Source organism: Enhydra lutris, unplaced genomic scaffold, assembly GCF_002288905.1.
Source record: "Enhydra lutris kenyoni isolate GAN:26980312 unplaced genomic scaffold, ASM228890v2 scaffoldscaffold20, whole genome shotgun sequence".
In the NCBI taxonomy this organism is placed as follows: domain Eukaryota; kingdom Metazoa; phylum Chordata; class Mammalia; order Carnivora; family Mustelidae; genus Enhydra; species Enhydra lutris.
The window spans coordinates 16,749,362-16,776,510 of record NW_019154104.1 but is presented as its reverse complement, the minus strand read 5'-3'; the positions used below and the strand labels follow the sequence as shown (position 1 = coordinate 16,776,510).

The following is a 27,149-nucleotide window of genomic DNA, read 5'->3' as shown; positions in this document are numbered from 1 at the left end:
TATAATCAATGTGAAGTCAAAGAACCATACATTTATGTCTTTCGAGGTATCTGTCCATTGTATCTAAGTTGTTGAATTTACCAGCATAAAGCTGTTCTTAATATATCCTTGTTATCCTTTTAATGTCTGTAGGATGTGTAGAATGATGTACTCTTTCTCATTCCTGCTACTGGTAATTTGTATCTTCTCTATTTTTTACCCTTACCAGTCTGGCTAGAGATTTATCAATTTTATTCATTTTCTCAAAGAACCTCCTTTGGGGGGCACCTCGGTGGCTTAGTTGGTTTGCCTTTTTGGCTTGGGTTATGATCCCAGGGTCATGGAATCGAGCCCTGGGACTGGCTCCCTGCTCAGGGGGGAGCCTGTTTCTCCCTCTCTCTGTGTCTCTCAAATAAATAAATAAAATCTTGGAAAAAAAAAAAAAAAAAAAAAAAAGGAACCACCTTTGCTTTCACTCATTTTTCCTAATTCATTGATTTCCAGATTTAGCTTTATTTTATCCTTCCTCTATTTGAAATCTTTGGGCTTAATCTGCTGTTCTTTTTTGAAGTCCATATGTAGATGGCAGATTGAAAACTTTTCTTCTTTTCTTACTACAAGCCCTTAAAGCTATATATTCCATTTGAGATGGCTTTAGCTTCATCTCACACACTGTAACATGCTACACTTCTATTTAGCTCAAACTATTTTCTATTTTTCCTTTCTTCTTTGACTTATGGATTATTTGGAAGTATGTTGTTTAATTTTCAAATATTTGAGGATTTTCAGATATCTTTGTGTTACTGATTTCTAATTTAATTCTATTATGATCAGAGAACACACTGTGAATAATTTAAATTTTTAAAAATTTGGGGCACCTCGGTGGATCAGTGGGTTAAAGCCTCTGCCTTCAGCTCGGGTCATGATCCCAGGGTCATGGGATCGAGCCCCGCATCAGGATCTCTGCTCAGCTGGGAGCCTGCTTCCCTTCCTCTCTCTGCCTGCCTCTCTGCCTGCTTGTGATCTCTGTCAAATAAATAAATAAAATCTTTTAATAAAAAAAAAATTTTTTTTTAATGTGTTGAGGCTTTTTTAATGATCCAGAAAATGGTCTATCTTGGTAAATGTTTTGCTGTTGTTAGGTGAAGTGTTTCATAAATGTCAATTAAGTCAAGTTGGTTGATAGTATTTTTCAAGTGTTCCATAACCTTACTGAGTTTCTGTCTAGTTCTTCTATCAATTATTCAGAAAGCGGAATGGAGACCTCTAATAAAAATTATGTATTTTGTCCATTTCTCCTTTCAATTTCTTCCAATTTTTCCTTCATGTACTTTGAAGCTCTATTATTAGGTACCTATACATTTAAAATTGTTATGTCTTGGGGCACCTGGGTGGCTCAGTGGGTTAAAGCCTCTGCCTTCGGCTCAGGTCATGACCCCAAAGTCCTGGGATCAAGCTCTCTGCTTGGCGGGGAGCCTGCTTCCCCTGCACCTCCCCCCACCCCCCGCCTGCCTCTCTGCCTACTTGTGATTTCTCTCTGTCAAATAAATAAATACAATCTTTAAAAATAAAAATAAATAAATAATAAATAAAATCACTATGTCTTTTAGGGGCACCTGGGAGGCTCAGTCAGTTAAGCATCCAACTCTCGATTTCAGCTCAGGTCTGGTCTCAGGGTCATAGCATTAAGCCCCATGTTGGGTTCCGCACTTGGCACAAAGTCTGCTTGAGATTCTCTCTCTCTCTCTCTCTCTCTCTCTCTCTCTCTCTGCCCCTCCTGACCCCCCAATTTGTGCACTTGTGTATGTGTGCCCACATTTTCTCTAAAAAAATAAAATAAAAAATAAAACAAAAACCTTCAGGGCCCTTTCAAGCTGAGAGTGCCAACCTCCTAAAATGTGACTTACAAAGTCTCTTATCTCTTCTCTCCTTAACTACCCCCTTACAAATTCTACCCACACACAAACTTTTATTACTATTATTACTATTACTTTTAATCTTCATTATTATTTACTTATATTATTACTTTTAACCTGTATCATTACATGTATTTTACATATATACACATATTTTGCCCATGTATCTCTGAGCAACATGTATTATGATAAGAACAAGTATTAGGGTACCCATGTATTTTCATATGTTAAGTAACCTTCCAATTTAAACATTCTTTCTTTTAAAATTTTAGCCTTTTATGAGGTTTTTTTATTTCTTAGAATCCCTTTCAAAACTGTATGAAATGAAGAAGGCAAGCGTCATCTAATGGAAGAGAAAGAATCATGGGTTCTAGCAAGAAAGCTTCAACTGATAAAGTCTCCTTGGGATATACTTATCGAAAATTTGTGACAGAAACATCTTTGGGTAGACCACGTGTAGTCTGAAGTTTACAACAGCCTTGGGCTTGCTGTGAATGCTTTACAAAACAAAACATAATATGCAAGAGCATTTTCATAAACGACAGCCTAAGTCTTACTTTGCCAACAAGAGCAGGAATGTTCATTGAATTTGTTGCAAATCCCATGCCATATGCCATAGCGGCTTCTACTCCCAAGAAAGTTGCCACAAGCTTTTCTAGCTCTTCATGCTTGTCCAGGTTTCCTGCATAGAGAAGTTAATGAAGTTAATACCACTAAATCCCAAATTTAAGAACCACTCATTACTTTATAAAAAGAAATCATAGGGCTACATGGGACAACCTTTTCAGACTAAGCTCCATGGGAGAGTATTATGAAGAGAAAGGGCTGATCAAGAACACCATAGTTGAACACATTCAGATTCGCCACCTGGGATGGAATTCCTGTAAAGAAAGTTGCCAACAATTTCTCCCATCCCTTCTGACACATGCCAGTTCCAATCTAAGCCTTAAGAGCCTTGCAACATCTGCTTTTATACTTTTGGAGTCAGCTACCATGTAAAATAGTCTAACTAGCTGTTGTAAAGAGAGGCCACATGGAGAGGGAGAGGCTCTGGAAGACAAGAGACTATATCGAAGTGGAATGCAGGGCTCAACGAGGCCTCACCTCATCCCACTACCTGGCTGAGGTGCCAAACATGTAAGTGAAGCCATCCTGGATGCTCTGTCTTTGTCCAGAATGCCCCACCCATACCACATGGAGTCAAGATAAATGCCAAGCCCTCCCCAAATTGCGGCATCACAAGCAAATAAATGTTTTCTGTTTTAAGTTACTAAGTTTTAGAATGATTTGTTATATAGCAAAAGACAAGTTAAAAAGCATCCCCCCTCACTTTGTACCGTGATTTTACATCAATACTCAAATCCTTAAGGACCAAACAAGACTGATCAATGATACTGGCTAAATTCAGAAAAGAGGATGAGAAAAAAGACTGCTGAACTAGGGTGCTACATGTTCTCAAAGCTTTAATCAAGTCATTTAACCTCTCTGGGCTTCAGTTTCTGCTAAATACCAGTAACAATATTTGCTCTGTCTACCTCATGATACTGTTGTGAGGATCAAAAGAGACAATAGGTTCAAGCAATTTATAAAGTATACAGTGCCATAAAGATGTAAGGTCTGACTACTATATGTCACCACGGCACAATGCTCCTTAGCCACATCATTAAGGACCCTGAGTGGAAATGACCCAGCTACATTTGCCAGTCGTTGGACCCACAAGAAATAATGAGGAATTATTGTTTTAATCCACTAAGTTCTGGGGTGATTCCCAGTAACAAATATCCTGGAAGTTGCCTTATAATTTCTGTAGTTTTTAGTTCTCTCAAACAAAATCGAAGAATTTGAAATCTTCCTATGAACAAAAATTAATTCTCTTGAGGGGCTCCTGGGTAGCTTAGTTGGCTAAATGCCTGCCTTTGGCTCAGGTCACGATCCCGGGGTCCTAGGTTCAACCCCCGCATCTGGCTCCCTGCTCAGCCTGCTTCTCTCTCTGCACTTGCACTATCTCAAATAAATGAACAAAATCTTTAAAAAAAATTAACTATCTTTACATAAATCTGTTCACCTTTACATTTTATAGATTTACAATAGTAATAAAAATAGTTAACGTTTACTGAGTGTTTACCATGTCACAAGCACTTTACATGAATTAGCTGATTTAATTCTTCAAAGAGTCCTATAAGAGGAATTATTATCAGACTCCAATTACCGGTATGGAAACACATTAACCCTCATACGTCCATGAGGTTAGTACTAGTAAGTGGCACCCTTATCCACTATCATTTGTAAAAGCCAACAAAGTCAACATTAAAGTTATAAATGAATCAAATGTTTATGGAATCTTTCTAGACCCACTTTATTATACAATGGAAAAGGTAAATATGTCTCAAAATGTGTTGAAAGCTTTAAAATCATCCATTACTTCAGAAACTATATGGCAAAGTATGTATTTGGATGCTTACTATTCTAGCTCCGTACCAGCATTACTCCCTCCTGAGTAGCACAGTGGAGAACATCAGCTGGTCAAACAGAGCCTGCGCTTACCGATTTCCTGCCGAGTGCTACACACTCCGACTCCATACTCCTCTAGGACTTTGGCAGCTGCTTCTTGACATGATCCTGTATTCCGTGCAAAGCCGAGATAGTTGTAGGAACCCATGTTTATAACGCCTTTAATTATATTCCCTGTGTACCTGTATTTCAATAGCATAAAAGTTCATGAAACTCATGAGCAAATCAAACACTTACATGTGATAATAAACATATTGGTAATACAAAAGGAAGCACAATATATAGGAAATAAGGAGATTACGGCCTCAGTGACAAGCAACTCAAACTCACTACCAATTAAGAAATGAAAATTAAAATACTAATTTTTGCCTATCAATGATGATAAAGATTTAAAGAATGACCATATCCATGTTAGCCAGGATAGTCTCCATACACTGTAGATAAGAATATCAGCCAGTACTTTTCTTTTTTTTTGGAAGGCACTTTGGTAGTACTTATCCATTTAAAAAATATACACACACTTTAACTCAGCAATTTCCACACACATATGAAAAAATACATGCATAAAGATCCTTTGAGAGTCACTACACAATGGGGCACCTGGGTGGCTCAGTCAGTTTAGCATTCGACTCTTTGAGTTTTGGCTCAGGTCATGACCTCAGGGTGGTGGGACCGAGCCCTGAGTTGGGCTCTGTACTCAGCAGGGAGTCTGTTTGAGATTCTCTCCTTCTCTCTCTGTGCCTCAACTAACCCCCCTCCCCGCCCCCCGAACCTTATGCCCTCTCTCTTAAATAAATAAAGTAAAATCCTTTAAAAAAAAAAAGTCACTACACAATTTATCTGCCACGTCCCTTTCCCAGGCACACAGACCAGTGACATCCCACATTGGAAGCTCCAACAGCCTGGGCCCACAAGTGAGAACAACATGGTTTAGAGGCTCCACCAACCTAAGGCAGACACAGAGTATGAACAAGAAATAAACCGTTCTGTTTGATCTCTGAGATTTTGAGGTTTTTAACCAAGGATGATGCAGCCCAACCTCTATTACTATATGCGGCTATACTCTGGGGTAATCAGTAGCCACTACTAATAATGAACTTGCTGTGAATACAGATTACCAGCATGTTAGCAAGTAAAAAAGCAAGACATAAAATGATTTCTGTAATATGATCCCATTTTTATAAATCAAAAACTACCTGTATGTCACTCCACAGATTCACTACATACATGCCCCACAAAAAACACCTGGAGGACTCCTACACAACAAACGGGTAACAGTGGTCACCTCTGGGGAGTGAAGACTTGTGGAGAAGTGGGTTTGCAGAACGGAAGTGGTTAGTTGTCATGGGGGAATACTTCATTTATCTGTATTATTTGTTTTAAAAAAAAAAACAACAACAATGCAACCATGTAATACTTGTGCGATCTAAACTATAAAATTTTATGAATATGAAAAGTTTTCCAAACTATTCAATCTATTTAAGTAAAAGCATTTCATATGTCCTTCAATCATTTGAGGACTCAAAATATCCAGAAGTAAATTCAGACACTTGATTCTGGTAAGTGGTGTAATAGGACACCACTGTTTATTATTGTTGTTGTTTTTCTTTCTAGTAAGTCAAATTTTGTTTTCAATTATAACCCAACACAGTATCAAATGTAATAGAAAAATGCATTTTAAAAATCCAGATAACAAAAAAAATCTGGTAACAACGAACAATATGCAAGGAAACAAGGTGTGTTGTACTGTACTATCAGCTTCTACTCGCTTTAACAGATTACTCAATTTGCAACAGGATGCATTCTAAAGTGAAGAAATTCTTTTTTTCTTGCTGTCAAGAAATAATTTCCCAACTGAGACTCACTTGAAGGACCAGTTGTAATCATGAGACTGCCTCTCCATGATGTCCACCCTGGCTCCGGGCACACTGCAGATCGGCCGGTTCCAGTTGTCTCTAATCCTCATGTAGAGGTTCCTTGTATAGAAGTTTTCGAAATCCTGATACAATGACACAAAGTCCTGCCAACAGATGGTGAAATACCATGAACTTAACTGAATTACTTTAGAAAATTTTTACAAGCTCCCTTCCCATGTTGCAAGAGTGCTTGAGAATGAGAGGTCAATTACACTGAATTAACTGATAAGGAAAACATTTGCAAAGGCATCAATTCTCTATGTTTAAACAACTTTAAAACAACTCTGGGAACATCTGATTGGCTCCATCAGTAAGAGCATGCAACTCTTGATCTCAGGATCATGAATTCAAGCCCCACAATGTGCACAGAGATTACTTTAAAAAAAAAAAAAAAAAGTAAAACAACTCTTAATCAGGTGAATGTCACTCAGCTCTGGTGGTTGACCTGTATGACATGGTTGTAAATAACTATCTGACTACACAAATATAAAGCCAAAGAAATTAACTCAATTAGTAGGCGTCATAAAAATAAAACTTAGTTGTACAATTCTGTCATCTAAATGATTTTCCTTGCTAATAACCTCAAAAAGACTTCTCTTCTGCCTCCCAAGTCATATATTGGGAAATACCATTAAAACACACTATAATTTCAGGTTCAAACAAGAAAAATACTTCTGAATTAAAATTCCAGCCTCTGCATATTTTTGAGGATCAAAGTGAAAAACCTCCAAAGAAAAATGATAAACAAGAAACACTTAAAGGTAGTTTATATAGAAAGATATCTATCTCAGGTTTCTTTCCCTGGATGGGATTTAAAAAAAAAAAAAAAAAAAAAAAAAGATTCTTACAATGAATTCCCATGACCAGGCACTTAAAGCTCTCCCTTCCACTATGAAATAAGTTACACTAAAAATTAAGTCTATAAAAAATAATCTGGGTGGAGCTAAAATGAATGCATAATGTCATGTCCCATGTGGTATGACTACTGCTCAGAACATGATCAGACCACATTAGATCAACTCAATTCCTGAAGATAAGGAGTAAACCAAACAAAAAGAAAACTATACTAGAGTCAGCAAACTGCTGGACTTCCAGCCTTGAGATCTGGACTTACATTAAATAAGCTAATCAGAAACATTCAAGTTTAAGCCTTATTTTGTAACACCCATTGCTAAAGAAGACTCTTCATAAAATTTTATAATCAACAACTTTGTATGACATTGGGCTCTAAAGTAATCAGCAGAAAAAATCTTAAATTAAGCTGAGCAGAGTCAGAAAGTACTCTTAGGAATGTACAAGTACCTGATACCATCTCTTTCACAATTGTTTCCAACATTTACATTTCCGTAAGAGAAAATATCCATAAATAACCTATCACAATTGGAAACTTACTACTTAACTGGTATATCCCTTTTGATAGTCTCCTCTTCCAACAAGAATACTGAGTGACTGAAAACTGGAACAAAGACATCCAAATTCTAATTTAGGACTTTTCCTTGGCTACTATTCACGTGCATTTATTTCCCAAAGGAAAAAGCAAAACGAAACCAAAAAGTTGTTTTCAATCCTTTTCAATTCACACCAAATAGGGTAAACAGTACTAAACACTGTACATTAATGTCAAAAGTATTAAACACCTGAGAGAAATTCTCCATCACAAATTTTTATTAGCAACAAAGAGCACTATTTTTGTTTTTACTATATAAACATCAGAAAACAGTTAAAAAGTCTGATCCCATCTACCAGAAGGCTTACCAAATCCCAGTATAGAAAGAAGGCTGCAGGCAGCTCTGGGTAACCAGTGACCTAGTGGTGTGTGGCTGGGAGGGGAGAGAGAAAGGCGTTCAAATCTCCATAACAGAGACTGCCAACATCAGGGAGCTCACTGCTCATTGTTCATCCTTACAATAAGAGAACAACTAAGTCCTTGATTTGGGAACAAACTTGATGGGGAAGTTGCCACAGTGAGGGATGTTAGAGACCAAAGGCAGCTGGGACAGAATGGCAGAAGAGAACACCCATGCCCAGGGTAGCAGTCTGATTACAGCTGGAGAGTTTACTGGAGAGAGCTGAAAGACAGCTACCCAAACTCCCTACAACTTAGCAATGAAGAATGGGAATGGAAAGGGATCACTGTTCAGGGTTCTAGTTCTAGGCAACAAGGGTGAGTGCCTATTTCCAAAAATATCTCATACAGGTTAAATATTCAAGGACTAGAGGACTTATCTCTTCGTTCATTCATTCAAATACCTTTTACTGAATACTTCTGCCAGACAATTCTCTCTGCAAACTATGACACCCCCACTATACCTGCCCTCACCCTCTCATCCTGTCCCCCATCCCACTCCACATCCCCACCACCCCCTTCTTCCTCCTCAGTTCAGTCACTGTGAAATGACTTTAGTCAGGGCCGACCTAATACTTGTTTGCTTGGTCACTGAACAAACATTTATCGAGCTGTCCTTTCCAGGCACTAAGCTAGGCATTAGGGATAAAAATGAGTAAGACACAAACAACCTCCACACTCCCAAGATCTCATAGTGGAGTAGAGTGGAGTGGCACACAAAGGAAGGTGAAATACAGTGTCACAAGCACTCTAAAGGGACACTTGCCCAGACAAGAACTGGTAAGTGAGAGGCAATGGTAAGAGTCAAGTGCAAAGAGCCTCCATGCCCTGTTTGAACTTGATGCACTCCTCATGCACATGCTTCCTCAAGACCTTTCAATAAACCCATATACTAGCAGATATCCATGATAAACAGAGAACAGTGTCTCCTCGAGGCTACACTCTGGATTGCTGGATGTGAAGAACCCTGGTAAGTGACTTCTACCAGTAGCCTAAGAGAAAACTTCAAATTCATGGATTGGTTCTTTCGGGATCATTGAAGACCTTCCCAAAAGTAGTCTGGAGTCATCTTAGTAATTAGCCAATAAATATCTTCTATTGGTTGAGGTTGAGTCTTTTAGAAAACATCCTATACTATTTTAAGTAAATAGGTACCGCCTATTCTAGCCCCTGTGTAGGCCGTAAGAGCACAATGGAAAAGGCTGGGTACTAGCACTTCCAGAAGCTGACTTCATCGTAACAACTGCCCATGGTTGTTAAGAGCAATTCTGGCCCAACACAGATGTCCAAATATGAGGATAATAAAGATGATGCGAATCACAATGGCAGCCAGAGTTCCCATCTGAGTACTGAGGATACTTATGGTACGTCTTCCATTACATACATTTGTTCTTAAATACGCCTGCACCCTCTTAAAAAAGATATTACTCCAATTTCAGAAAGATAAAATGGCTTTCCCAATTAGGGAACCAGCCAGAGGCAGAGCTAGGAACTGATCCAGGTCTTTACACTCCAAAGTCTATGCCCATACATTTCCATGGCATACAATTTTGTCGGAAAGGTTTATGTGTCGCAGCTTGTTGAGCTGACTGACTCAACGATGTGCATCCCAATTTGCTTGGCCTAACATCTGATCACAAGAAATTTTACTTCGTCCGAGGGTGTTAAGATGCTTATGTATCTGGCAAAGATCAGGATGCTTCAAAACTCTCAACCACTGAAATTGAAGACAGGCAATGACATTTCAAAAGTAAAGAACGCTGCTTTCTTAGATCTAAAACTGAGTCATCTGTGTGTTCGTATGTGCATGTGTACACATACACACACAACCCTGACTATGAATACTTCAAAAGACTCAACACTTTTTAAAAAAATTTTTTAAATTTATTTTCAGCGTAACAGTATTCATTGTTTTTGCACCACACCCAGTGCTCCATTCAATCTGTGCCCTCTCCAATACCCACCACCTGGATCCCCCAACCTCCCACCCCCCGCCCCTTCAAAACCCTCAGATTGTTTTTCAGAGTCCATAGTCTCTCATGGTTCACCTCCCCTTCCAAGTTCTCTCAACTCCCTTCTCCTGTCTAACTCCCCTTGTCCTCCACGCTATTTGTTATGCTCCACAAATAAGTGAAACCATATGATAATTGACTCTCACTGCTTGACTTATTTCACTCAGCATAATCTCTTCCAGTCCCGTCCATGTTGCTACAAAAGTTGGGTATTCATCCTTTCTGATGGAGGCATAATACTCCATAGTGTATATGGACCACATCTTCCTTATCCATTCGTCCACTGAAGGGCATCTTGGTTCTTTCCACAGTTTGGCGACCGTGGCCATTGCTGCTATAAACATTGGGGTACAGATGGCCCTTCTTTTCACTACATCTGTACCTTTGGGGTAAATATCCAGTAGTGCAATTGCAGGGTCATAGGGAAGTTCTATTTTTAATTTCTTGAGGAATCTCCACACTGTTCTCCAAAGTGGCTGCACCAACTTGCATTCCCACCAACAGTGTAAGAGGGTTCCCCTTTCTCCACATCCCCTCCAACACATGTTTCCTGTCTTGCTAATTTTGGCCATTCTAACCAGTGTAAGGTGGTATCTCAATGTGGTTTTAATTTGAATCTCCCTGATGGCTAGTGATGATGAACATTTTTTCATGTGTCTGCTAGCCATTTGTATGTCTTCATTGGAGAAGTGTCTGTTCATATCTTCTGCCCATTTTTTTATATGATTGTCTGTTTTGTGTGTGCTGAGTTTGAGGAGTTCTTTATAGATCCTGGATATCAACCTTTTGTCTGTACTGTCATTTGCGAATATCTTCTCCCATTCCATGGGTTGCCTCTTTGTTTTGTTGACTGTTTCCTTTGCTGTGCAGAAGCTTTTGATTTTGATGAAGTCCCAAAAGTTCATTTTCGCTTTTGTTTCCTTTGCCTTTGGAGACATATCTTGAAAGAAGTTGCTGTGGCTGATATCGAAGACGTTACTGCCTATATTCTCCTCTAGGATTCTGATGGATTCGTCTCACGTTGAGGTCTTTTATCTATTTTGAGTTTATCTTTGTGTACGGTGTAAGAGAATGGTCGAGTTTCATTCTTCTACATATAGCTGTCCAGTTTTCCCAGCACCATTTATTGAAGAGACTGTCTTTTTTCCACTGTATATTTTTTCCTGTTTTGTTGAAGATTATTTGACCATAGAGTTGAGGGTCCATATCTGGGCTCTCTACTCTGTTCCACTGGTCTATGTAAGACTCAACACTTTTCACTGTTATTACCACCACTCCCAATATTACTATCTTAAACATTTACTGAATGTTTAAGAAGTGCAAAGCACTCTTCTAGGCAGTGGGTATACAGTAGTAAACAAAAAGATAAAGATAATCTCTGCCCTTGTGGAATTTACATTTTGGTGGAAGCGACAGACACTAAGCAAGACAAATGTATAAAACATAAAGGATCTTAAACAGTGAAAAATGCTAATAGAAATAAAAATCACATAGGAAGGGGGCTATAAATTGCTGGAGCCATGCTAAAACTTGGCTAGGGTGGCCAGAGTAGAATAAAGGAAAAGGAAGTGAAGGAACTTGCCCTTTTGACCATCTGGAGGAAGAGCTTGCCTCGCAGGCAGACAGCTGGTCCAACAGCAGTGGGGCAGGAGTGTACCCGACATACCAGGGAACTCCAAAAGGCCAGTGTGGCTGGAGCAGATGAGTGAAAGGCTAAGCAGGAGCTGATGTCCAGGTTGAGTAGTCAGGATTTCCTAATGGGCTATACATGGTGTGTGGCAGAAAGAAGAGTCAAGGCTATCACCGCGGCTTTCAGCCTCAGCAACGGCAGAAGAGAACTGTCATCCACAGACACTGGGAATAGAGCCAGCTGGTAGGAGGGATGTCAGCTTAGTTTTGGACATGTAATGTTTGATATGGCTGTGTGGGGATTTCAAATGGGCAGCTAGATACCCAGGTGTAGAGTTCAATGAGGAAGTCAGTGCCAGAGATACAAACATGGAAGTTATTAGCATACAGATATACCAAAAGCCATGATGATGGATGAAATCACCAAGGAGTGCATGCAGATGAGATGAAGACCAATGATGAAGCCACTGCCATACCCATTTCAACATTTAGAACTTGGGCTAATGAGAAGGATTTAGCAAGAGAGAATGAGAGTGGCAGGAGAAAAACCAGGCAAGTACAATGCCTGAAAACCAACCAAGTAAGCAAAATGCTTCTGGAAGGAGAGTGATCAATTCTGTCACATGCGACTGGCAGACCAAACAAGGTACCGACTGAGTAAGGAACATGAGATTTTGCAACACGGGTGTCATGGGTGATTCTAAGAAGAATCATTTTAGCTGAAGTGGTAGGTGCAAAATCCTGACTGGAGTTGAGTTCAGTAAAGAACCGGAAGCAAGATACTAGAAACACCTACGTCAAAGAATTTTACTCTAAAAGGAAGAAAGACGGGTGCCTGGCTGGCTCAGTCGGCAGGACATGGGACCCTTGATCTTGGGGTCGTGAGTTCAAGCCTCACTGGGCGTACAGCTCACTTAAGCAAGTAAGTAAGCAAATAAATAAGTGTATGTGCGTTAGAAGGAATGGAACAGTAGATAGAGGAGAAAGGATCAAGAGAAAGTTTGTTTTTAAGATGGGAAAAATAACACGTCTATGCTACTGGGAACGATCTGGAAGAGGGCAAACAGATGCAAAGCTGATCCACTAGACTCCTAATGGCCAAAATGGAATGTGTAGTAAACAGCAGCTGAGCACTGGCCAGTCACCATGTGTTGTCTCTGACAAGCTCCATGGGATGGCCAGATTTAAGTAGAGCAGATATTTACTACCAAAGCTGTCATGGTATTTTCAAAATGCTTTCATGAGAAAAATATATAAAACCAAAATATAGCTTAAAAATGTAACGAAACTTCAACAGGGTTTCTTCAACTGGGATCGAAGAACTGTGGAGAGTTTGTGGGTAGTCTTAAGAATCTAGGAATTCTGTTTTTTTAAAGTTTATTTCTTCCTTCTGATAAAACACTTTAAATCAGTTTACCTGTTTAGCACCCTAACGGAACTCAATTAAACTTGGAACGACTTAGGATATTAGGGCACCAGATCTTTAAATTTTTGCATTCTCAGTGAGTAGTAAAAAACAGTTCCAAATTTTTAAATGCAAAGTGTAGCTCAAAAGATAGAAGCCGAAAGAGTCAAAAGACCCCAAAAAAGCAGAGGAGGGGGGCACTTTGCTAAAAAAAAAAGCTGCACTGGTGCCTGAACAGAAAAGCCCAATGAGTGACAGGGAAACGTCTGCAAATCTATGCATGTCACCAGTGCAAAACAATGAAGTGGTTCCCGGTGACAAAACTCCTTAAAAAAGTTTACCTGGCATACAGTTTTGTGCCAGTGAGAAGTCCCTAGAGTGAGTAAAAATAGAAGACTGTCGTGTACGATGGAGTACGACCCAGCGGTAAAAAGGAATGAATTACTGAGATCTACAACAGTGCGGACGAACCTCAAAAAGACTCCTCTGAGGGAAAGGGGCAGACACACAAGATCACACACTATACGATCCCATTTTCAGGAAACATCTAGAGACAGTCGCAGAGGGTGATGAGGGGGAGTAATGAGTGACTGCTGATGGGTACGGTATTTCTTTTTCAGATGATAAAAATGTCATAAAATTAGATTACAGTGCTGGCTACACACCCGTGAAAATACAGTTGACCCTTGAACAACATGGATTTGAGCGGTGCAGGACCCCTACACACAGGTTTTTTTTTGTTTGTCTGTTTTTACGATTTATTTATTTATTTATTTATTTGACACAGAGAGAGAGATCACAAGTAGGCAGAGAGGCAGGCAGAGAGAGAGGGGGAAGCAGGCTCCCTGCTGAGCAGAGAGCCCGATGCAGGGCTTGATCCCAGGACCCTGAGATCATGACCTGAGCCAAAGGCAGAGGCTTAACCCACTGAGCCACCCAGGCGCCCCCACACAGGTTTTTTCCAATAAATACAGTTAGTACAGTACTCTACATGTATTTTCTCCTTATAATTTTCTCTTTTTTTAAAAATATTTTATTTATTTATTGGACAGACAGAGATCACAAGTAGGCAGAGAGGCAGGCAGAGAGAGGGGGAAGCAGGCTCCCTGCTGAGCAGAGGGCCCGATGCGGGGCTTGATCCCAGGACCCCAGGATCATGACCTGAGCCAAAGGCAGAGGCTTTAACCCACTGAGCCACCCAGGCGCCCCTCTCTTTATAATTTTCTTAATAACATTTTCTCTTCTCTAGCTTGCTGTATTGTACAAATACAGTATATAATAAATACAACTTACAAAATATGTGTTAACTGTTTATGTTATCAGCAAGGCTTTGGGTCAACAGCAGGCTATTAGTAGTTAAGTTTCAGAGGAGTCAAAAGTTACAAATTTTCAACAGCGTGGGAGAAGGGTCAGCACCCCTAACCTCCACATTTTTCAAGATCAACTGTAATGCTAAAAACAACTAAATTATATACATTTTAAACAGGCGGCCTTTATGGTATATAAATTATATCTCGATGAAGCTCTTAAAAAAAAATAGAGGACTGCCATCCACACAGACAGAGCAATGGCAAGAAGAGCTCTTTGTAAATCCCCAGAAATAAAAAAGACAAACCAAATGATAACCCACCAGCTTAATAGGTCAAGTAACCGTACTACATTACTAGTTTCCAAAGATACTGCTAAAATGACAACTGCCAGAATATTGTCAGTAGACCGCTTTCTAAAAGGAGGTCAAGAATAAAATCCTTCCAGGAATTCCTGTTAATATATTTCAATCAATTTCCCTCTTTTGTATCTTGAAAATTACACGTATCAGGGGGTGAATATATAATGTCCCTTCCCAATGTCCTGTCCCTCCGATTTTTGAATATGTGGTCATGAACAAACTGTAGAGGCAAAATGTCAGGTTTAGTAAGCGTGTGGTCATCACCTGCCACAATTTGCTTCTTAGACTAGGTATTTCCTATCTAGATACTAAAACATTTTAAATTCGACCTTTTGCTTTATCTAATCACACAGATTAGTTCTGGAGTGCTAGTTTTACCTCACATAAAAAAGAAACAGACCAGAGACTGGGAAAAACAACTTTCTAATCCAAAACAACACTAATAACAGAGATCAAGTAGTAAAGAATTCAAAGAATTTTTTTCAATTCACATAGAACAAACTCAGGTTAACTCATCTTTATTTTTTAAATTTAAATTTTTTCTTTTGCTAACTTATATATATATATTTTAAAGATTTTATTTTTTTTATTTGAGAGAGAGAAAGTAAGAGAAAGCACGAGTTGGGGGAGGGGCAGAGGGAGGGGGGGAGAGAGAGAGAGAGAGAGAGAGAGAAAAGCAGACTCCCCCTGGAGCAAGGAGCCTGATACAGGGCTGGGACTCCATCTCAGGACCCCAGGACCAAGATAAGGCAGCTGCTTAACCAACCGAATGACCCAGGAGCCCCTAACTTATCTTTAGAGTGGGACCACAGGACTCAGTTATACCCAAAGCAACATACGAAGAACGAGCATAGTTAGTTAAAATGGACTCTTTTACAACGGAATGAGGAAGAAAGTAAGGATGTAGTTATAAATACCATTCACTCAGTGAAATGAGGAAGTGGCAACATTATATTTGCATTTTATGATCCAACCAAGCACTTTCCCTAACCTCTTCTAGTGTAACACTTTGAAATTTGCATATCCCTCTCACTACATCTAATCCAGAATCAGAAAACAAACATGCTGTACCATAAGGCTGAATGATCTTCCTTCCGTCCAAAAGCTGAATTTTTGTAAGAAAATGGCGGAATTCAGCTGGTTTAACTGTTAATGTTATCTACTGTGATAATCCTATTGAAATGAATTTGAATAAATTCGCATAGTCCTTCAAATTGCAAATGCCCCCCCCCACTGTCCCACATATTTCCTCCTATTACTTCTTCCTCCAAGAATCATTTCCTGATTAACTCAATGCTACTCAGTTATTTTTTTGTTCTACATCTGCATACAATTCAAACACTACTTATCTGTATAGGGCTTTACAAAGACCTGCTGGATTGGAAGAGTTTGTTTCCTCAACAAAATCAGAAACTACCGAAGAATGAAATCTACGTGTTCTAATACTTTAACACCAAGGTCAAGCACACACAAGCCACCATAATACTCAGGAGCCAATTCACCCTCTGGCACATGAGACAAGTTCCAAACGTCATGTACTCTTTCACAAAGTAATCTGGATGCAACTCCATTGTTTCATTCATTCTTCATCACACGTTGACAAAATACCAGCCGTGCAAACTCTCCTGTCACACCCCTATTCAAAAACCACCCAGATTCCTCACTGCCTACCAAAGTTCGCATGACATTCACAACACAATCTCTCATACATCCACATTCCAGGTTCTCCCAAACATCCTTCATGCCTTTGCCTACACCATTCCCTCAGCCAGGTCCACTCTCCCCATCAGTCAGCACCCCGACCTCCACCTTCGCATGTTACTTAGCAGGTCTCAACAGGGTGCCCACAGTAGGAGAGGCCCCTGTAAAGCGTTTTTTTGAATATAGGAATAAAACTTTAGCTCCCATCCGTCACAACCACCACCAACTCAGTCTGATAGGAAGATACTGGGCTGTAAACAAGTGACTGCAATTCCGGACAAGCCCGTAAGTACACAAGAAGCTCTAACCCACAGCCAGTAGGCCCCACCTGAGCCACGTACAAAATCAACGCACTGGCCATGCACTCTAGCACCAAAGTCTATTTGGGATGTACAGAGGCAGAAAAAAAGAAGAATCAAAAAATTTAAGAATGTGTTCTGGTTTTCAATGATCAAAACTAGTTTGGCCTACTGGACCAAACTCTGAATACAGGGCTTTGCTCGCATTAGGTATTCAAGAAATACCTTTTTCATGAAATGAATCTGTAGGCATTTCAGGGCAATGAGAAGGAGGACCAGCTCATGGTGCTGAAGCTAGGAAGGGTGCAGAATGGCTGAGATGAGAGAAAAGAGAGCCTGGATCCTGGGCTCTCCCAGGACCAGAATCTTCAATCCCCATACTGACAGGTTTTGATCCTTTCTTTCCCCATGTTTCTAGATGCTCCCTTGCCCTTCCCCCCACAGGACCACCACCCCTTCCCAGTATCTAATGGCTCCTCTCTCAATGGTGACCTTGCTGCCACCATATCTACCTCTCTCTTCTAATACCCACAAAAATTGAGAGGTATGATGACCAAAAAAATCTAACTTCGAAAGCCCTTCTCTAATCTAGGATATTCGTTGGGCTAGAGGACAACCTCTCCATACTTCACATACCAAGAACAAACAGTTTGTTTTTAGAAAAACCAGGCATTTCACTCTAATTTTATTTATCTTTGAGAATAGGCAATACACGTAGCCTGTGCAGAACTCTAGAGGTACAAAGGAGTATATGGAGGAAAGTGAAGTGAGATCTTCCCCCCAGAGACAATCAATATCATCTCTATTTACAATTACTAAAACAAGATTGCCTTTTTTGTTTTTTTTAACCATGAACAGAGTAGCTCAGCCACATTCTGTTTTTAGGCTTGTTTGGGGGAAAGGAGCTATCTGTGAGCCAAACACCTACGTATAATATGTCTATGAGAAAACACATCATGAGCCCTCCAGAACTTCTTTGTCTTCTCAGAAGATTGGAGATACAACTTGGGATACAGCGCAATACCATCAACATAAAGAACACGGCTTCTGGCATTTCACAGACCCATGTCTATGTACCTGCCTCAGGACAGGTATGTATGTAACATGTCTCAGGAAATGTTAAATTTTTAACTTGTGAATTTTAGCTTTCTCATTCAACAAACAGGAATCAATTCTTGTGATCATTAAATTAGATCTGTTAAATGTGGAGTGCCTAGGTGGATCAGTTGGTTGAGCATCCAACTCTTGGTTTCCACTCATGTCAGGATCTCAGGGTCCAGGGTTGAGCCCAGCCCAGCAACCCGCTCAACACCCTGCAGGGAGTCTGCTCGAGATTCTCTCCCTCTGCCCCTCCCCAACCAGCACGCAAGCACGTGTACTCTCTCTCAAATAAAGAAATAAACCTTTGAAAAATAAAAAAAGAAATATGTTAAATGCTTTGATTTCTCCATGCCTTAACTTTGTTTTCCACTTTCTTTGTGAAATACTTTCATTTAACTGCATCTAGAATATTTTTATTTTAATGTGTATACAAATTTTCTTTTTTTTTTTTTTTAAAGATTTTATTTATTTATTTGACAGAGAGAGAGAAAGCACACACACAAGCAGGGGGAGCAGCAGAGGGAGAGGGAGAAGCAGGCTCCTGCTGAGAGGGAGCCCAAAGTGGGGCTCAATCCCAGGACCCCAGGATCATGACCTGAGCCGATGGTAGAGGCTTAACCCACTGAGCCACCCAGGTGCCCCACGTGTATCCAAATTTCTAAAGAAAAAAATTAGTGAGAATACCAGGTTATCTATAAAAGGTTTCCATATAAAGTCTCTTAACAATTACCTGTTGTTCTTTTCTTTCTGTTGCATGATGACACTTTTCAATTCTCCAATGCCTCAAGAAATCTCGAAGATATCCAAAGAGAGTGAGTACACCATATCCCACATAAGTAAGCACAGCAACCAGCATTGGTGTTTCTTCAAAAGCTTCATTAAATGGTCTTTTGTAAAGTCCTCCATTTTGTGTAACATGATGGATCTAAAACAGAGGTTAAAAACATTTATTTCGATCCCAAGAAAAAGATTGCTACTTAAAACCTAATTCCTTACAGATTTGCATAACTTCAGAATTCTCTAATAGTCAAAAAAATCCACTAAGACCTAGCAGGGCATAATTTTTTTCAACAGAAATATTATATGTTACATACACTTTAGATAAACAGCAAAGAAAAAAAAAAAACAGAGAAGTAACTGCCTAAGAACAATGCTTAACACTCATTTCTTTTATTATTTGATTTTTTTAACTAGATCTTAAAACACTCTGGTTGGATCGTGTATAATTTCCTTTGTTCTAATAAAGCAGATAAAAAAATGAATCAACAAAGAAAAAGCCTATCCTGAAAAATAGCATTTTAGCTTACAAATGAAGTAGTCAAAGTAAATCAGTCCCAGAACAAACTAAAATATTTATGTTTTCCTGCTATACGGTCTTTTTTCCCCCCTGCTCTATAGTCTTAAAGCCACCAGCTGTTGTATTCCAAATAAGGGCCAGCACTAGGCCCCTGTAAAAACCCATGGTTTATTAACAGCTTTTGTTGAGGTAATGCAAATAAATTATGCACAAAAGTAAAATGCTTATATAAGAGTGGTCCAGTACTGTACAGAAGTAGAAAGTGGAATGCAACACAAGGGGGAAAACAGTTAAGAGCGATCAGTAACTGGGGCACTTGGGTGGCTCAGTGGGTTAAGCCTCTGCCTTCCACTCAGGTCACAATCTCAGGGTCCTAGGATCCAGTCGGGTGTTGTGCTCTCTTCTCAATGGGGAGCCTGCTTCCCCCCTCTCTCTGCCTGTCTCTCTGTCCCTACTTGTGATCTCTCTCTCTCTCTCTCTGTGTCAAATAAATAAATAGAATCTTAAAAAAAAAAAAAAAAGTTTCTGTCCCCCTCCATCTTGACCAAAGTATCCATTTCCACTTTAAGATTATCCCTGGTTTCATCCTTTGGAATACTTGAATTTTATTACAGATACCAAGCTATTGCACTTTTGATCTCAGAGCTCAAAGCTTTTTACACTTTGGCCAATCTTAATGGAAATCTTTTATGGAAAAATCTCATCAGAGACATCTGTGTGTTAACTTTAACCTTAAGCTTGAATCAGCCAACTGCAGTAAGGATGCTCATTCACGATTCAGCAGGAACATATTTTCAACTGCGCATTGTACTAGAGTTACGAAAAACCCCTATTTTTATGAAAGAATAAAAGATGCTTTCTTGGCCTCTCATGCAACTTGATCCAAGGAAATATATTTTAGAATACCCAGTAATATCCTTTTTTAGAATTTTAGAATACCCAGTATATCTAATATATATAATAGAATATCCCAGTAATATTCTTTTGGGAAAGCTACCTGAATGATGCAAGTCAGAACAGCTGGAAAAGAAACAGTTGCTCTAAACAAGGGAAAGGCTTTCAGAAAGGCATGATACTTAGAATCTGGTGGCACTGCTTCAGTTTGATGGCCTAAAGAACTTCTGAACACCATATGTAAAACTGATATGCGTCTTCATCAATCTCTTCCTCAAAGAGGTGGAAGTCTGTGTCAATGTTTACTACTTAAACTTTTACGCAGGAACAAGGTTGCAATGTATTTAGAACAGAATAGCTAGAAGCAAGCCAATAACTGAAAAGATTGTTTAAAAATTAATACAGCATATAAATAAGTTATTAAGCTGGACAAAGCAAATCAAAAATACTTAAGACACAACAAAAACAATATTCTTTTTTTTTAAAGGCTTTATTTATTTATTTGATGGACAGAGATCACAAGTAGGCAGAGAGGCAGGCAGAGAAAAGGGAAGCAGGCTCCCCGCTGAGCAGAGAGCCCGATGCTCTCTCTCTTTAAAAAACTCTCTCTTTTTAAAAACTCTCTCTCTTGGGGCACCTGGGTGGCTCAGTGGGTTAAAGCCTCTGCCTTCGGCTCGGGTCGTGATCCCAGGGTTCTGGGATCGAGCCCCATGTCGGGCTCTCTGCTCTGCAGGAAGCCTGCTTCCTCCCCTCTCTCTCTCTGCCTGCCTCTCTGTCTACTTGTGATGTCTCTCTCTCTGTCAAATAAATAAAATCTTAAAAAAAACAAAACAACAAAAAAAAACTCTCTCTCTTTAAAAAGCTGTACCTAGGAACACCTGGGTGGCTCAGGCAGTTAATCGTCTGCCTTCAGCTCAGGTCATGATCCCAGGGTCCTGGGATCAAGTCCCCTGTCAGGCTCCTTGCTCAGGAGGGACCCTGCTTCTCCCTCTGCCTGCTGCTCCCCCTGCTTGTGCTCTCTGACAAATAAATAAAATCTTTAAAAAAAAAAAAAAAAGTATATAAAAGAACATTGTATTTAATACCAGTACCCAACTCTTCTTAACTCTGGAACTGTTTTCTCTCAATAGAACATACTAGTAAAAAGTAAGGCAATTTTCAGAGCTCCTAAGTCTCTAACAAATGCGTGACAGATTTGTTTGTCGGGAATGCTGTGGGTGGATCTCTTTAAAAGATATCGCCTTGATCTGAGACACACCCAAACCAGCACGACCAAGTACATTCATGCAGTTGGCTGGACTGTCTAGGAAGGAGGAAGTTCAATCATGAGTTTGCTTTGACATACTGTGATTCTATCACAGTGCCACTTTAAATTAACTGCATTTGGAACTGAGATTCAGCTATTAAGTAACTTTTAGAAAACAGTCTCAGTCAAAACACAGTTCACTCTGATCATTCAGGGTGAGAATGTACAGGCCAAGTGATATGCAAACCTCTGAAAGTTGACAGAATCTTAGAAATTAGAGAAAAAAATCACCTGCTCTTCAATTACTGATGCCAAATTTTATTTTTGACATGACTGAAATACAGTAGTATTACTACATCTGAAACTAATGATGTACTATATGCTGGCTAATTGAATTTAAATAAAAAATGAAAAAAAAAGTAGTATTACCACCATCTTATACATGTATCATGTTCCATAAGGGAAAGCACCAGGCTTATTTTGCTCATTAACGCACATCGCACTCAGGATAGTATGTATTAAGTGCTAACAAATAGTAAGTACTCAGCAATGTTTCCTTGTATTACTATCAGTATTAGAGAAAGTGGCACCTTACAGGAGCTCATTAAGCATTTGTTGAATGAATGAAAATACACATTATGCTTTTTGCTCTTTCAACAGTAAGTACCCTGTAACAGAGGGGTTTAAACAAGTTATAGTGATTACACAATTCGTATTAGGACCTTTCCAGATCCCACATCTAATACCTTAGTCTCAACTACAATGGAGGTCAAATTCACACTGAACAAAACATGGGCTACAAATTCTTCCAGGGTATTTCATATTCTGGATTCACGAAGCAAGAGGGCTCTTAAGAGGCCTTTCATTCATTCTAATGAGAATTATACTGTCAACAAGACAATCAAAAAAAATATTAGCTTATGACTCCCTCCAGGGCTTAAAAAAAAAAGTTGTCAGTCTGCTCACATTAAACAGGTAAGAGTGTAACAATGCTAGTATTATTAATCAAGGGAAGATTTAAGGACTCCAAAGAAAACCAAGATATGTCTGCTTGAAAAGTAACATATTTTTTTCAATAAAATGCAAAAGAAAAAAAGGCCAAAGAAGAAATTTTTTTTCCAGTCAAAATCATAAGCACATTATCATAAAATATATTACAAGAAGAGGAGAGGGGGAAAAAAAACAAACCAATAACCCATTTTGTTCACATGCCTGTAGGCCATCAATTATACTTATTAAACAGCTAAAAAAAGACTCTTAACCAAAGCAGTAATGGAAAGGTATAATCAAGATAAACCATAAACAATATACATGCACTAAAATCACCTGGAAGGAGACACAGAAATTGGAGTGGGGAGTGAGATACAGGCAGAACGCCTACTTCCTATTTAAAAACCTCTGAACCAATCTGATTTTTCATTTTTAAAAGAGTACACATTACTGAATTTTCATAAGAAATGTTTAAACTGAGGGCACCTGGGTGGCTCAGTTGGTTAAGCAACTGCCTTCAGCTAGGGTCATGGCTCCCAGCTCCACGGGGGTCTGCTTCTCCCTCTGACCTTCTTCCCTCTCATGCTCTCTCTCTTTCTCCCTCTCAAATAAACAAATAGATCTTTTTAAAAAAGTTATTTTAAAAAATGTTTAAACTGAATTTTCTCACTGATTTTATTCACTTTTGGACTAAAACAGAGTTAATAAAAGCAACATATGCCTCTCATGATAACCTTAGGTCTCTATCTACAGCCTCTCTAGAGAATTCTCATCTACCTGCTAGCTCTCAAACAGACTGTAAACGTTGGTAAGTATGCACAAATCTCCATGTCAATTCCAAATTTTCCCCAGAACTCCAAATGTATATTTCCACCTGCCACCTGTAAGTTCCACTTGGACATCCCAACTCAACAGGTCTAAAGCTGAACTGCTCTGACCATCTTCACTCCTCCCTCAACTGAAACCAGATTATCCTTCTCTATCACCCACCAATCTGGTAGCATCACCACCCAGTCCACCCAGTCTCCCAAGTTTGGAGTCATCTTTAGCTCCACCTCATTTTCAGACTTCATTCTAGAACCAGTAATGAATTTTTGTGCCTTAGTTCAAGACCTTCTTATGGGACACCATGGAATTTTAAGGAGGCTGGAAATGTTCTACATCTTGAGAGAGGTACTGGAGACACTGTACACACACGGGTAAAAAGTCATGGAGCATGATATATTTTATGCACGTACCTGAATGTATGTTATCATCAGTTTTAAAAAACCCTCAGTGTCTCTTTCTTCGTTGAACCACTGCAATACCCTCCTTTTCTTGTCTGGTCTCCCTGCCACTGAGACCCTCTCCACACCCCAATTATCCTTCTAGTCACACCAAACTTCCTGCCAGAGTCTTTCCAACAAGAATCCTCCCCTAGATAAGGAGCATAAATCTCCTAGCGGTAATAAAGCAATAATAAATAATGTTCACTGTGAAAAGTCAAGAGGCAGTAAAATAAGCATTTTAAAATGTGGAGGTAAACACAGAAGATGGAAAAAAGAGTAGAAGAGAGCAGGAGACTGCTGCATATTTCATAACAAGCGTTGTGGAACTATCTGATGCTTGAAACCATGTGCTACAGGCTGTTAGGAATTCTTAGATCCTACAGGACTGGACCACAGAGCCATTTCCCTGTGAGTGTGTGCTATTTTCAAAACAAGAAAATAATCCCAAAGACAGTTTAGAGATCATCTGGGTACCCTTCTCAGCTTCAAAGGTGGGGCAACCATCACTTCAGATAGAATCAATAGGTAAGTGCCTCGGAAGGGAAGCCTGAAGCATAGGGGGTAGAGGTGAGTGACCCCAATCCCAATGGGTCCAGAGGGCATAGAATCAAACCAAAGAGGATTATTCTTGATCCTTAAGATCTCGTGGAATTTGCCTTCCTACATCTTGGACTTGGTTGGGACCCATCACCCCTTTCTTCCTTCTGATTTCTCTCTTTTGGAATGGGAATGTCGATCCTCTGCCTGTCCCACCACAGTATTTTTGAAGCACGTAACTTACATGCTTCAAGAGCTCACAGCTGGAGAGGAACTGTCTTCGGATAAGTGGTATCTCGCGTTTCACTCATATCACATGACTTGGACTACGGACCTTAAAGCTGATGCTGGAATGAGTTAAGACTCTTGGGTTGCTGGGGCAGAATGAATATGTCTTGCAGGCAGGAATATGATTTTAGAGGGATCACGGGCAGAACGTTACAAGCTGAATGTCTGTCTCCCCCTCTGCCACCTCATTCATATACTGAAGCTCCAGTGTGATGCCATTTCAAAATAGGGCCTTTGGGGGGCGCCTGGGTGGCTCAGTGGGTTAGAGCCTCTGCCTTTGGCTCGGGTCATGATCTCAGGGTCCTGGGATCGAGCCCCGCATCGGGTTCTCTGCTCAGCAGGGAGCCTGCTTCCTCCTCTCTCTCTGCCTACTTGTGATTTCTGTCAAGTAAATAAATAAAATATTTTTTAAAAAAAATAGGGCCTTTGGGAGGTAATGAGGGTTACATTAGGTCATGAGGGTTAGCCTCATAATGTAATTAGTGCCCTTATAAGGAAGGCAGAGATCTCCACTGAAGAATGGCCCCGTGAACACACTATGAGAAAGCCATCCGCAGGTCAGGAAGAATGCCTCACCAAGAACTCAGTCTGCCAGCAACCTGATCTTGGACTTCCTGAACCGTGACAAACATATGTTGTTTAAGCAACCTCATCTGTGGTATTTCGTTAGAGCAGCCCAAGCTGCCTAACACAAAGGTAAAGGGAGAGAATGTATACAACCTACTCCCAATTGGTTCAGGAAAAGGTAACTGTGTGGTGGTGTGGTATCGTGTGTGGAGAGAGAGCGCAATGGAGAATTTTCTGCATGAACCATTTGAGTCAGGTGCAGTTCTGATGTACCTTTATACATTAGTGTGTCTCTCTTAAAAACAAAGATATTCTCTTACATAACTACAGAACAATTTTCAAAATCAGGAAACCAACAGATATTAATTAATATCTAGTCTACAGACTTCACTTAAATTTTGCCAATTGTCCTAATAATGTCTTTATAGAAAAAAAAAAAAGTCCTAGATCACGTGTTGCATTCTGTCTCTCTAGTTTCAGAACAGAGAAAAAGGTAAGGTTTGACTACACTGTACACTGATTTATAACGAATGATCCTAAGCAGAAGTTTCGAGAATCCCATGAAAGAACACAGGGTAACTATGTAATGATGCAATAATGGGGAAATAATTAGTGGGAAACAAAAGCACACACTTCTGATATAAACAAATAGATATATTCCTGCTGAATGTGACAACAGTATGACAGAACCCACCCACCTGGCAGATAGTTTGGAACATTAAAAAAAAAAAAAATCAACATCCAATATGAACACCCGTTATCCTTTGGCAATCAAAGGACTGCTACCATGCCTTTTCTGCTAAACAAACCCCATTCACTTCCAGTAGTATGTTCTGTTGTTCCTTAAAATTAGTTCTGCTCAAATGGCCCTTTCTTGGAATTTTACTGAAATGTACTAGCCTCTCCCTACTGCATACCATACATGCTGAAGAAAATAGTCTGGAGCTTTGTACCAGTCACACGAGGATTCACACTCTGAACACATATTTCCAGAAGTGTCCTCATTTTTCCACAGGCAACCTTTAAAAAGTTGGGAGTCCCCATTTTTTCTTGCAATCGGGATAAATTCCCTACTTTTGGTCAGTAAGTATCTCCTATGGATGGGCTGGAAGTGCTTCCAAAGCTCGCTGGGAAACAAATGTGTTTTGACATTATGTGATTTTCCTCTTTGAAAACTCAGAAACGGAAGACAGCCACGTGTGCACGCCCTGGCACGTTTTCAGCTCAGTGGCACCCCGTGCACTCGGGCAGCAAGGCTGTGCCCCGGAATCACCGCTCTCCCCTGCCACCCACATCTCCTCTGGAGCACCTTCCGACCTCCAGATAAGCATCGTGGCGCAACAGGGGTTGCCGCGGTCAGGAGATGGTAATATCAGGGCAGCTCTGCCAGATTCTGCTCCTGGGTTGGAGCGTTCTTCCACCTCTGACCTGTTCTGTAACTCCGTGCCCTCCACGCGGTTCTGGAGTGGACAGCGCCTGAGGGACTACGTGTTTCACATCACTTTTGCTTCTCTGCGGATGGCCTCTGATACATGGGGGTAGGCCCCTGGTGGCCACATCTGTGCAGCAGGACCATTTTCCTGGGTCCTGACTGACTGGCACAGGAGTAAGCACCTATGCCAGAATCAACCTAACAACCCTCTCTCATGGGATTTAGAATTCAATAGGTTAAGAGAGTGAAGGGCACCAGACCTCCAACATCCTCAAGAAAAGGTCTGTAAACTCCTGCTGCTGAAGTCCCGGGTACTGTGCTTTTCCTGCCTGACTTGTCTGAGTTATTCGTCAGTTCTACCCGACTACTCCCTCCTTTTATTTATTTTTTGCATGCCTATCATTCCTGCAATAAATCACCTTTTGGTTTAGATAGGGTCAGTTTCTGTTGCTATCAACTGAAAAAAATTACAAGGTATTGAAGGACATGAGATTCTCATTGCCTGCTCTAACTAAACTGTTTCCAGGTTCCCATTAATACACATGAAGACAGACCAAAAAAAGAAAACAAAAATCTGAACTAGTATTTTTAAAAAGGGCAACAGAAGACCACAAATCAAAATGCCAAAACACGTTTGTTCTCCAGC

The 27,149-nt window shown here is 40.0% G+C and overlaps 1 protein-coding gene across 1 annotated transcript in view; it reads right to left on the bottom strand.

Moving 5' to 3' along the window:
• LOC111148513 (serine palmitoyltransferase long chain base subunit 2) overlaps positions 1 to 27,149 on the bottom strand; it is a 113,989-nt gene that overhangs the window by 67,578 nt on the left and 19,262 nt on the right. The window contains exons 2-5 of the mRNA XM_022505126.1: positions 18,715 to 18,909; positions 6,272 to 6,426; positions 4,440 to 4,588; positions 2,453 to 2,577 (exon numbers count right to left, since the gene is read on the bottom strand). Of these exons, the coding sequence (XP_022360834.1) occupies positions 2,453 to 2,577; positions 4,440 to 4,588; positions 6,272 to 6,426; positions 18,715 to 18,909 (624 nt within the window). The remainder of the gene's footprint in view (positions 1 to 2,452; positions 2,578 to 4,439; positions 4,589 to 6,271; positions 6,427 to 18,714; positions 18,910 to 27,149) is intronic.